Genomic DNA, 12368 nt, shown 5'->3' with positions numbered 1-12368 from the left:
ATGTTGTTGATAATACGAGTTCATGTTGACGTCTTCTTTAGAAATCATTTATATTTTTCCTTTCAAAATTATTTATACAGTGTATGGTTCGTTGGAATTCCATAAAAACCTACTTCCACCTTGTTTTGGATAGAGCAGATACATATGCCATAGCAGTATACTCGTTACTGGATGAACCATCGCGCATGCGTGTGTGCCCCATTTTTGTGCAGGCTAGTCCGAGGCAATAAGACGTTGAGCAATACTATATGTACATAAACACGTTTGTATGCAGTTTTTGGTACAGAAAAATTTCAATAAAAATTCAACATAATGAAAAAGCACCGGTGAACCTGTTGGTGATATATTTCTGGTGAGAAATAGCGGATTGTACCGTAAAGGCCTGACATTAAAATTCCAGTTCTCAAAAATCACAGATGCTCAGAGTTGGAGATCTGACAACGCAGCTTTCACTTGTTTAAATTGCGGCGTTGAAATACAACCACAAAGAGAGCATCGTTCGAAACCGTGGTTCTTCTTCGATCATCGACTGGTTGTAAGCATTTTTTTATCATTTGACTTATACACCTCCTAGCGAAGACTACGTAGGATCAGTTGGAATGTTAACTAGCATCACTTTGAATGACTCGTAGACTGTATGACCTGAAAATTTTGCATCGCCATTTTAAGGTTAGGGTTGCGTTCCTACATCACGCAGAAATATTATACATGTACCGCCATGTTGGAATTTGGGACGAAATTATGTTGCAAAATATCTCGTTGATACGCCTGGAACACGGGACCAAAAGTGTAAAAATTCAGCAATGTCAAAGTTGGTAATTATGGTATGAGGGTGCAATTTTCCGTTTGTTTTTCTGTTCGATCCAACTGGTTTTCCGCAACCAGTAGAATTCTAATAATCTTGTACCATCGTTTTTGGACTGTATCCCAATGTCTGCCGTCAGGTACTCAGAAATAATTGTATCTCGTATACGCGATATTGATTCATACCTTTGTGCAGATACATTTGTCGTCTACTTCCGGTAAAACAATCGAATAATATTACCGCGCATGCGCATTACGTCACGTGATATCGGTAATCTGCGAAAGTGACTCCACATGCATATGTTGCAAATTTTTTATTTGTTGCATATTGGTCAGCTTCTTGGTATGAGTATATTTCTGCATATGTATGCCAGAGTTCAGATAATAGGTCAAAGTGGAAGTGACCTTGTTGGTAGTTGGGGTACTTATAGCGATAGTATTTCATAAGAAATGGTAGTACTCTTCACACGCAATATATTACGAGAATTCCATCTGACTAGACCTGTAATATAATCATCTCAGGATGAATGGCAAAGATTTGCTAAGATTATGGTAGAATAAAAACATTGGGTGACTCTGCGTATGTATATCCAATTAAAGATTATTGGTATTCCTAATCATTAGTTCTTAGTAGAGACTTCGCTGCTCTATTTTTGATCAGTGATGAAGCGATTTTAAATATATAGAAAAATTTCAGTTTTAATTAAATGGTGCCTTGGCAAGGTTGCATACAAATGTTTATGCATATACTGAAAGATAAAAGTAATGTCCATTTGCTAGACGAACGATACCATCTGCATTAGTGGGAAAAGTTTCATACGCGATTGCATAAGTAGAAAACTATTTCAATATTGTGAGATATTTCAATGGAATGGTCTATAAGACCACAGTCAGAGTTGCATGCGAGCTACAGTTATCTATAGGTCTCAGAAAGCAGGATGATGAAGTTGACGAATTTGAATTACTTCACAGAGTTGTATTGAACTTTTGCGCTAAATGGAAGTAGTATGACATGATATCACCAAGCTGCCCGATAATTATGGACGCGACAAGTACGACATCGTCATATAATATAAAAGAAAGAAATGATCACTCAGAGCTTTTGTGTAGCAATGTGGCAAATTGTAAAGATGGATTAACCGAAAACGAAATATTGGAAGAATCAAATCAGGATCCAGAAGACGAAGACACTCTTTCTGATGACAGCTTACGGTTAAGATTCTCAGATGATGAAGCTGACATTAGTGACACTGTTTCATCAAATAAACCAGCTGCACTGTGTATTAGTTCTGAACAAATGACTTCTCAGGATACAACTACGGGTGTGTTCAAATTTTTTATCTACCTGTCTTCGAACTGTGATTTTTGACCAGATTGTTTCTTCTTCTTTATCCTTGATTGCCATTGGAAATTTAATATTGTAGCAGGGTAACATTTGTGATACTCGACGAACCTAATTTCAGTTGTAGACTTGATCCCTTTAGTCCATCGACTGCATTTTATGTCATGTATGGTTTGCGTGGAGCAGGGCGTCCGGTGACCAAGCATGTGGCTATTTGGGATTTCAAATAAGTGAAATTTCGAGTGTCTGTTTTTGCTCATACCGTAGGTATTTAATTCTGGCATGTGGTCATTCGTAGATAAAGGTTTAGTGCCAATCCCACAATATTCGGTGTTGTTTCTATCCGATATGAATTAATTTTTTGATCATCTTCCTAAATGACCAGTATAATTTGACACCGGTTAAATATGAGGACCTATTTATTTTATTCCACTGCCTCTGGTTCTGCCATTAGTTGTTGCAAATCTTCAGTATTCGATACTGAATAAAGATGATCGTTGTCTGCTTTTCTAACTTTGATTGAGAGTGACTCCCCATCCAAACATATTATTGTAAAGTAGGGACATGTAGTTGAACACATTTGACAGTTGGTCACGAGGAATGGTCGAAATTTTCTTTTTCCCAATGTGATGACTATTAAATACCACGTTCCACTTCAGAAAGAGCAAAATTTCACTGGATGCCCTGATAAAGTCATATGATTATGAGAAGTGTAATTAAACACTGAATATGTTTCTCATAAGTTTGCATATTAAATAGCATTATTAAGAATTTGATATTATGATTACAGGCTTGACCAATTCAACCAAAAAAATTCCACTTGATGCAGCAGAACACTCAACATATAACTCATGCGAATCTGCCTCTAATATAGAACTTCTGAAGTCAAACCAAAATAATGAAATTTTAAATGAAGTACGTAACAGAAGTGAAAATAATAAGAAAAAAATGTGGCGTGGCGGAAACCGAAAAGTGCATTCTCTGAATAATATCATTCAGACAAATAAACGCCCCTTTCCAGGTCATACTTTTCAATCACGGCACTATCACAATAATTCAAGTATCTATAGGAGTGAATTTTACTTCAATAATCATAACAATTTTGGAAGGCCGTCAGGATTTCGAAAACATGGAAACCATTGGAAAAACTCTATGGGAAAGTGTGTCCCTCGTAGTTTTCGGCAGGTACAAAAAAAAGTAGTCAAAGAAGAGGTTGCCAATTTTGAACTGAAGTTAAGCCCGAAATTGAATGTAAACATTGACCTTTCTCAACCAGATCAGTCTGCCCTTTCTAATTCTACGGAACAAGCACCTCTTGAAGTTGGTGCTAGCGACAGTAGCACAAATCCACCCAGAGCTCTCTCGTCCTCTAATTTAAATTCCAAAGAAAGATTACAAATTCCTGTTGCCAGTAACAATGATACATTGTCCATTATTAATGATGAATTATCCAAGGAATGCAGTCACCTAAATCTTGATCAAGCTTCATTTAATGGTAGTGGAGGTCTAGAAAATCCTGACAAAAATTACACCAATTTGGTAAACAATAAAAATTCAACCAACCACAACTGCGATTTAAGATTTACTTCTGACGACTGGTTGAATGAACCTATTGCTCCTGACAATGAACACATGCAGGCTACAGAGAATTTCTCATCATCGTCAAGCCAGGATAGTTCTGATTTTAAACGTACTACATCATCATTGTCCCTTGAGAATACTGAGTCCACAACTTCTTCGAAGTCGAAGAATGCTGTTGCTATGAGTGATAAGACTGTGACCCAAAATAACAATCTTGATTCTTCTGATTCATTAAAAGAGACAATTAAACTGGACATAGGTAACAAACTGCTTGAAATCAAATCAGATAGTGATGTCGGAGCAGATACACCAGGTGATATTCAAAAAGAAGTTGAGACCAACAACCATGCATGTGAAACATTCGAACAAAGAAATGAAGTTGGTGATTCTTTGAAGGTGCCTAAAACTGATGAGCCCAATGCAACCTCTAGCAAATTATGGGCCCCAGAGAAACAGTCAACCACAGAGCAAATGCCAGAACAGCTAGAGAAAGAAAGTATCGAAAATGAGGAGCTACAAACAACAAATGAAGTGGTTAACAGTCGTGAGAAACATGAATCAGATAATAAGGATGACATGAATATTAAAGAGGAAATAAAAGACGATACTTCGTTGTCTAATGAACAGGAAGTGGCTGAGCAAGCCTCAGATAAACTTGCGAAAGAAGAGGAAAGTAGTGAATATAAGAACAAGCAATGTGAAATTAGTGCTCCAGCTAAAAATAAAAGGAAATTCAGTTCAGACAACAAAGAAACTGAGTTAGTTGAACATATTTCACAGAAACCAAAAACATTAAATAGCAATGAAAAAACAGTTAGGAATCAATTGGTGGATAGTGAATCTAGTGATGAATCAGATGATAATTCTGTACGAAAGTCAACCGAAAAAAACTCATTAAAACTTCAAGATAATCTACAGTCAGAACCATTGCTGGTTATGAAACGTAATTTGACAGACAGTGAAAAGGAAAACGATAAATTGATTCATAAAAAAATGAAAATTGCTCCAGATTCAAATTCAGATATTTCTGCGGAGCAACTCAGAAGTCAAAATACATTGATGTCGCCCGTTGAAGAAATACATGCTTTGCCTGCAGGAAAAAGTGATGAATCACCGAAAAATCTTTGTTATGTAAGAAAATTTTTCCAAAGAGATATGAAGGGCAGGTTGACAAAATTGAAACGTGAGGTAGGTATAATATTATTTTGATTTCAGTATCTTTCAAAGGATAGTACTCGTACTTTCTCACCTAATAGTTCATATTTGTGAACAGGAATTGGAAGAACTTATAATACAAAAATTGGTAGAAACTCTAACAATGCAAAGTGAAATTGGAAAATTACGAGAACAAGCGCGCATATCAGAACGCAATCAAGAAGCCAATCGTATCCGCTGTCAACAGTTGACAAAGCAAATAAATGATTTTGACATGGTCCTCAATCGCAATGCTGCTGACCGTCGGGCTAACAATGACAAGCCTATGCCACCCATAAAAATCAATAGATCTGTTGGACTGCAAGTGAATTTCATATCGGTAATCCTAGTTTTTGTTCTTATAGTTACGATACTTTGTTTTATTGGGAAAACTGTATTTATCTAGTTACTATACATCTAGTCATCATAAATAACAATCCCATGATTTCTTATACATGGTATTATATCGATATATACTGACCACAGTACAATGAAGTTTTTTTTTTTTGTTTTTTTTTTTTTTTACAAATTTAATGTTTTACAATTGTATGTAGGAACAAGGTATCCAGAATTTGAGGTCTTTATCTTCTAATAATATTTCGAAGAGCAATGTGCCAAATCCTGTTACTGTGAACGGAGGTAATAAACTGGCTAAGCCTGAAAATAACAAGACTACAACAGTCCCACGACGTGGTATTAAAATACGATCCCCTCGAAGAATAGAAGTCACCAAAAATGTTCCAATACCAATTCAACCTCAAATATCCACAGCTATGCCAAAAGCGGCCCTTGTTCTGGCCAAACCAGTGGACACGTCGCCCAAGTTATCAGCTACTAACACCAGCAAAGAACAGGTTTTGCCAAGTGCAATTTCTCCTCAACCAACTGCCGCTAAAGTATGTTTGTATTTCAGATATATTGCTCATTGTTTTTGCAATACCTTGAGAAGGTTTTGCAAATGATATGATATTTATTCGATATGTGTAATTTTTAGATAAAAAATATTGTAGTAAATGGAAAGATTTCAAATCACACAAACCGGCATTCAACAGTCCCGAACAATCAGAGTACTGTCTCTAGTGATTTGATTGATCTCACAGAAGAAGAGGACAAGAATAAACGTAGGGAACGTTTCATTATCAAAACCTTTAAATCAGTCATTCGAGTAACGTTTCTTTCATAAGCTTATCAAATATCCCATTCTAGCAATTAGTGGTACTATATCAGGTGTACTACCAATGGTTGCAACAATCACATCTTCCATTGGACCGAAGGTTCCCCATACCAGATATCAAAGGGTTGTACAAACCACATTATCTCCGAACGTTGCGATCACCACACAGGCTGCCAATATTAGAGTAGTACAGTCTGTTAGTCAACCAACGCCGACGGCTCTTGTTGTGAGTAATAAATCTGCTATGATTAGTCAAAATCCAACAGCAACAGACGACTGTTGAGTAATCCAATAGTATTCTATAGGTTGTCAAGGTCTTAGCATTTATTTTTTCCTAAAATTTTTTGATGATGTTTTAAGTCGTTGATCATTTTGTTTCCAGAATAACATAAATGCAACAAAATTGGCATATGTAATGCAAGGAAGTTTGGGAACTGGAAGACAGTTACTGATAGCACCAAATCCAAACCAGGTTAGCTTTTAGTTTATTACAGCTTGCTAGAGAGAAAATATTCCATTAAGCTGGTAGCAGTCTCGTTTTTCCAAGTAATGAAGAACGTTACAAGGACTTGATCCACGTTTCAGGTACGGCCAGTAACATCCACCACACGGGGCCAGTTTTCAAATGTACCCTACAAGGCTGGTAAGTGTGAAAATAACATTCTGGCTGGAACAATTGACACTTGTTATTCTGTGATTATCTTATATTTTATGAGACACTGACGTATTGTACCAAGCACTGGTTCACTGAAAGTCGTCGTGATAGCAGATACAGAGAAATTACGTTTATGACCAGTGCAAAGTATTTTTGACTATTTGCTATTCTAATGCATTGGAGAAATCAGAGACAAATAGACGAGTACAGATGTGTTGAAAATTAAATTCCTTTTTTATACAAGAGAGCCCGGTAAGCAATGAGATATCATGTGCACGGTCAGTTCTTTATGTCTTTGGTACAAAGGTTTCGTACTCTAGAGTTTTGAGTTTCTGATGTGGTCTAGAACCTTCTGAGCAGTTTGGTTTTATATCGATTGTAAAGTTCTTATGTCCCATAGGGACATCAACATTGGCCAATGGTACCGTCAGAGTACTAACTACAGCAGCTACGACGGTTCCACCTTCACCTTCAAATGTGAGTATGGTTCAGTGTATTATTTTAGTTATCAATGTTGAACATCTTTTCCGTTATGCTGCATTTTTAATGATTTTGGTTCTTTTGTTATGGTACTTTACAACTGGTAAGTCGATTGTGTATCTATACTTTGAGAAAAAACTATATTTGATCACAGCCACCACCAGCACCCTTGCCAGATACGCCACACTATCCACACAAAAATGGATGGAAACTACCTCCTCCACCTCCGTCCCTCAAAATATCAAAAGTTACACAAGGTAAGCCACCGGATGACACAGTTATATTCTATGACAATCATAATTTAATTTAGTTGAATTATATGTAGCAACAACCAGCTCATTTATTTTTTTTTATTCATTTTGCCTGGTAATTATTGTAGTAATTAAAAATAATATGATAGTAGTAGAGTTGGTATGTTATTATTTAATACAATTTTGCAAATATCAATGCAGGTATTGTCTTATCGTGGAATATGGTGCAGTCAGATAACTATGCAGATATTGCTAGTTATCAACTATATGCATACCAAGAGATACCTGGGACTGTACCAAACTCAAATCTGTGGAAGAAAGTGGGAGATGTAAGGGCCCTACCACTTCCAATGGCTTGCACACTCAAGGAGTTCACTCCAGGCAACAATTATCACTTTGCTGTAAGGGCAGTAGATAGACATTCCAGATTTGGTCAATACAGTGTACCCCGTAACATTTCTTTATAATAGTCAGTAAAACAGTGAAAAAGTTTCCCATATCTGATTTTTAACTACTGTTCTGTGGCGTTTGTTCTGCAATGTTCAGTCAGCAGATGAAAACTTGCTTCGATATCACTATTACACAATTCTATTTGATATCCACTGAGTGTCCAAATTTGTTCCATTCATCATTACATGTGCTGTGAGAAATAAATTTTTCTCTCCATCTTTGTTCATATAATAGAATAATATTATAACTTTTGAAATGGTAAACTATTTCAAGTAGTTGAAACCAACACACACACATGTGTGCGTGTGTGTACATATATATATATATATATATATATATATATATATGTGTGTGTGTGTGTATGTATACAGCATGTATAAATACTACTACTACTTGAACTAGATTACTACTTCAACTACTTAAAATAGATTATTTCCAGGAAAATTGCATTTGAACAAACTTAGTAGTCATTCTATAAATATCTCGAGTTATTCATTCAATATCATCAAATTTACTGCCTGGCCTATGTTGTACATATTCACATCTTAGTGTATGAATTTTCAAATGTGTACCTTTGTGTTCAAAATATTATGACGGTTTTTTTTTCCAAGATGTATTTATCTAATTATCAACGTACCGGTTTGCGAGACATACAGGTATATTCTGGTTATTGAACAGTCTGATGTGCTGAGAAAATTATATTATGTTCCCATGTATCCAATATTGAACTTGAGTATCTGATTATTACAACAGACCCTATGATTGTAAAAAAGGAATCGCGTTTTCTCTATTTTCTGTTGTTTCTAGTTATAACTATAGTTTTTTAATAACATGAAGGATCTTGCCGTATTTTCTACTTTCACAGAATTACAATTATCTTCCAGTTTTCATTCATTTAATAGGTGGGTATTATAGTAATAATCAATACTTGGGAAAGTTCTGGACACCATTATTTCAAACTATGTTAGCTGTATGACTATATCTATGTGCTCAGTATGTGACAGCACTAAAATGTAAATATTAGCGAAAAATTTTAATATTAAACAAAAATTTATTATAAGTATTTAAAAAAAAGTAACATAGTACATTTTTTTGAAATGGGATGCTTCAAAAGTATTGTTGTTTTATAAATTACTCAATAAAGACTGGTTTTTTCAGTTCATCGTTTACCTTCGGTTCCGTGTATGTAGTTGTTAAGTCCGAAAGGCATTACATAAATAAGGTTAAAATGCTCGTTGTAACCTAAATCATTTCACATAATGTATTCATACAACGCGAGATTCTGAGCCAATCCTAAATTACTAGAATCAAACATTGTACAAGGATCTATTTAGTGTCTATTTCTTTCTCACCATCTTTTCTTTTCTTTTTTTTATGTGCTTCTTGGTTTTCTTCTTACGATTTTCTGCTTGTTGTTCTTTGATAGCTTTTTTTCGTGCCTGGAACATTGGTGAACATGATTAAATTAGAAATCATCTAGGTAGTTTCGTTATTTTTTATTTATAACCTGAAGCACGAGTATCATGTAACGGTGAGAATGTGAAAAAATGTATCCAGATATTGTAAAGATGAGCTGTACGTGCGTAAGGTGCAACGTCGATTTTCAATTTTCTCATATATTTCATGACTGGTCATATACGATATTCCGATACACTATTATTTGTGCATTAGCAATGGACAAATTAATCATAGATGAAGAAATCGCCTACGAATCAAAAGCATTCACCTTCTTGCTGTCAGGACTTTCGTCTCGTGGTCGAGCTGAATTGACAAATTTCGATTCATCGTTATTTTGTGACTCTGAATCAGATTCAGATACATCCTCTCCGCTTTCTTCGGTATGGCTGTCGTCGTGACTTTTGGTTGAAATAATTTTTGAGGTGACAGTTGTTGCTTTGGGTAAATCAATGCTCAGTCCATACACGGTTTTCCTTAACAAATTTTGCTCTCCGGTATTAGCCTCAGATATATCTTTGTCAATGTTAATAACCTGCAAGATTGAGAGCAACAGTATTGGCTTAAATATTCTGGTCATTGGATATATTAGGAATATTTCAATCACTAATGGTTATTTATACCTCATTGAGCCTCTGAGGTATATATGTTTGTTTAAACACTTGTTCTTCCATTTGACTGTTGGGATCCATTTCCTCTGATTCTCTTAGCATAACTTGTTCTGCTAACACATCCAAGTACTCATCCATCGTATCTTCCACTATATTAGGATCTGTGATGAAGTCAAATAATTCCTTCATCGTCATAACTGCAACTCCATGTTTCTTGAAGAATTCTGAAGAATCAGTTTGCATATACAATCATTTGAGAAAACGAGAAAATTTACTCGCACATTCAAAATATTAATTTTACTTATGAAGGTCAAAGACACTGAAATGCTGAAGATGATTACCTGTGATGTTAGTGCAGTCTTTTCGGAGAAATTCATACGCATGAGGATGATCATGTTCAACTGATTGAGATACATCTATGACAACAATCTCTCCTTTGTGATAGAGTAAATTAAATTCGCTTAAATCAGCATGAACCAATTTACATTTATTGTATATTCTCCACATCATCACAACACATTCTCTGTAAAGCGAGCGGGCCTTTGAAGAATTTATTTCAACGTCTTTCAACTTTGGTGCTGGCCATCCATCGTTACCTATGAAGTCCATCAGGAGAACATGGCTGCGCAACAAAATTGGTTTCGGAGCACATACTCCTGCCTGACTGAGCCTCAATAAATTCCGCATTTCTTTCTCTGCCCAAGTGCGAACCATTTTACGTGGATTGTGACGACAGTAACCGTGACGGAAACGAAATCCACCGCTTACATACTTGTCTCTATCCTTAAACACTAGTATTGATGTTTTGTAGATTTTTATCGCGAATTCAATACCAGTTTTAGAGGTGGCATGATAAACATTAGCTTCTTTTCCCGTTGAAATACAACCATTGATTTCAGCGATTATACCTCTGTTGAGTAGTTTGAATAAAATCATACGTGTGCGAGGATCCATAACTTGCTCAGCCGTTGCTCTGTCATGTTTGTCTTTTGTTCTTATCCGTTCATTTTCAGTGCGTTTGTTACTTTCGATAAGTAAATTAGCCGCATGATTGGGCAAACTGGGTCCCTCATATTTTTCAACATTTATTTTATTGGAGTAACGTCGAAATAATTTATCAGTAGGCTGGTAGTTGGAAACTTTATTGCTTGCCATCTGACTGTTGGCCGTTCCATTTGAACGACTATTGTTCTTCAACTGGTAATTGCCTCTAGCATCTACATCCCAATCGTATGAATCGTCTTCAGAGTCATATTCTGTGTTGTCTTCGATGTCTATTTGCAATTGTCCTACTGTGACGGTCAATTCGTGAATGATCATTGGTTTTCCACATTTCGTTTTTTCTCTGGGAAGGAATGAAAAATGTTATTTCATACGCGCTTAAAGATAGCCAGGTTTGGTTAGACTCAGTTTCGTGACACAATATCGCGCAATGCCTGAAATGTATGTAGTATGAAACCTATGAATTGTATGTACATACATCGTTTCTTCATCGGCATCGCTAAATTGGCCTTCGTCCAGTGATGCCATTGTCGAATTTGGAATAGGTGCTCAGGTGAATATTTCAGTCAAGAATGCTTGCCACGTGACACACGTTGTTGCCCACATTAGCCAGATTCTGATACTGAAAAATTACACCTATTTTAGCAAGCTATGTTTGTCACACCACTCTTATCAAATCGATGAATGTCTGTGTACGGAATAGAACGCGTCACTGGTCGCGTTATTCGTTATTACTTTCTTCGAAACTTGTCAACATACCTGTCAAGATATATTATATCATATTGCACTTTGGAGAGTGATCAGGTAGTGTGTAACAGTCACATGAAACAGCAGGCTCTCAAGCTGAGTATTTTTCCGCACGCATGCGCGGAGATTCTGGTGTATCTATCAGTCGTAGGCTGGATTTGATACGGGCGTCAAAAATGGGTACCGACGCAACGGCAAAATGCCGCGCGTCGAAACCCACGTGGCTAGGTCAGTGGATCTCAATTACATTTTTGCTCAAAGAATTCAAAAATCTATGTTATCAATTGGAAGCGTGAAAAAATTGGAAAAAATGGAGAAAATGAAGAAGCGAGATGAAATAGCTGATGGCGTATTCGAACTGAGCGCAACCAATTCTTTTCGCAAAATTACGTTCATATAATGCATCACAGAATACATTTAAGTGTTTTTCAAAATCGGCCAAATTTCGGCTCAAACAATCCAAAGGGCTTAGCCTTCCTTTGTTTGCGATTTTCAGAGCTCGGAAAACTTTCGTCCCAAAATCGTTTTTGCAAGACTCTTTCCACTAATTGGACCCTCAGGAATGACTTAATATATCTTCGGTTAACACATTTCATTCGGCTGGAAGTCGTCAGAAAATTTC

The 12368-nt window shown here is 36.1% G+C and overlaps 2 protein-coding genes across 10 annotated transcripts; one reads left to right on the top strand and one right to left on the bottom strand.

Moving 5' to 3' along the window:
* The first annotated feature begins 207 nt into the window (after window positions 1–207).
* LOC107217786 (putative uncharacterized protein DDB_G0282133) lies at window positions 208–7954 on the top strand. 8 transcript variants are annotated; one of them, XM_046730014.1, is made up of 13 exons: window positions 209–535; window positions 670–815; window positions 1777–2126; window positions 2937–4915; window positions 5001–5261; window positions 5476–5817; window positions 5916–6042; window positions 6128–6321; window positions 6478–6567; window positions 6681–6738; window positions 7151–7227; window positions 7385–7487; window positions 7683–7954. In XM_046730014.1, exons 3-13 carry the CDS (start codon window positions 1817–1819, stop codon window positions 7946–7948), a joined length of 3807 nt encoding a protein of 1268 aa, XP_046585970.1. In that variant the 5' UTR covers window positions 209–535; window positions 670–815; window positions 1777–1816; the 3' UTR covers window positions 7949–7954. The 8 variants fall into 8 exon arrangements, with proteins under 8 accessions (XP_046585973.1, XP_046585970.1, XP_046585969.1 ...); XM_046730013.1 differs by having other exon boundaries at window positions 670–824; XM_046730012.1 differs by lacking the exon at window positions 670–815 and having other exon boundaries at window positions 211–352; window positions 417–535.
* A 589-nt stretch (window positions 7955–8543) lies between these two features.
* Window positions 8544–11915, bottom strand: LOC107217791 (serine/threonine-protein kinase RIO1). Of its 2 annotated transcripts, XM_015655455.2 has the most exons (6): window positions 11759–11915; window positions 11478–11621; window positions 10339–11342; window positions 10010–10221; window positions 9658–9921; window positions 8544–9370 (listed from the first exon to the last, which is right to left on the bottom strand). In XM_015655455.2, exons 2-6 carry the CDS (start codon window positions 11525–11527, stop codon window positions 9269–9271), a joined length of 1632 nt encoding a protein of 543 aa, XP_015510941.2. In that variant the 5' UTR covers window positions 11528–11621; window positions 11759–11915; the 3' UTR covers window positions 8544–9268. The 2 variants fall into 2 exon arrangements, with proteins under 2 accessions (XP_015510941.2, XP_015510940.2); XM_015655454.2 differs by having other exon boundaries at window positions 11478–11850.
* Window positions 11916–12368: the final 453 nt, after the last annotated feature.

The sequence above is a fragment of the Neodiprion lecontei genome, chromosome 2, assembly GCF_021901455.1.
Source record: "Neodiprion lecontei isolate iyNeoLeco1 chromosome 2, iyNeoLeco1.1, whole genome shotgun sequence".
NCBI lineage: Eukaryota > Metazoa > Arthropoda > Insecta > Hymenoptera > Diprionidae > Neodiprion > Neodiprion lecontei.
This window is presented reverse-complemented; position numbering and strand designations above follow the sequence as displayed.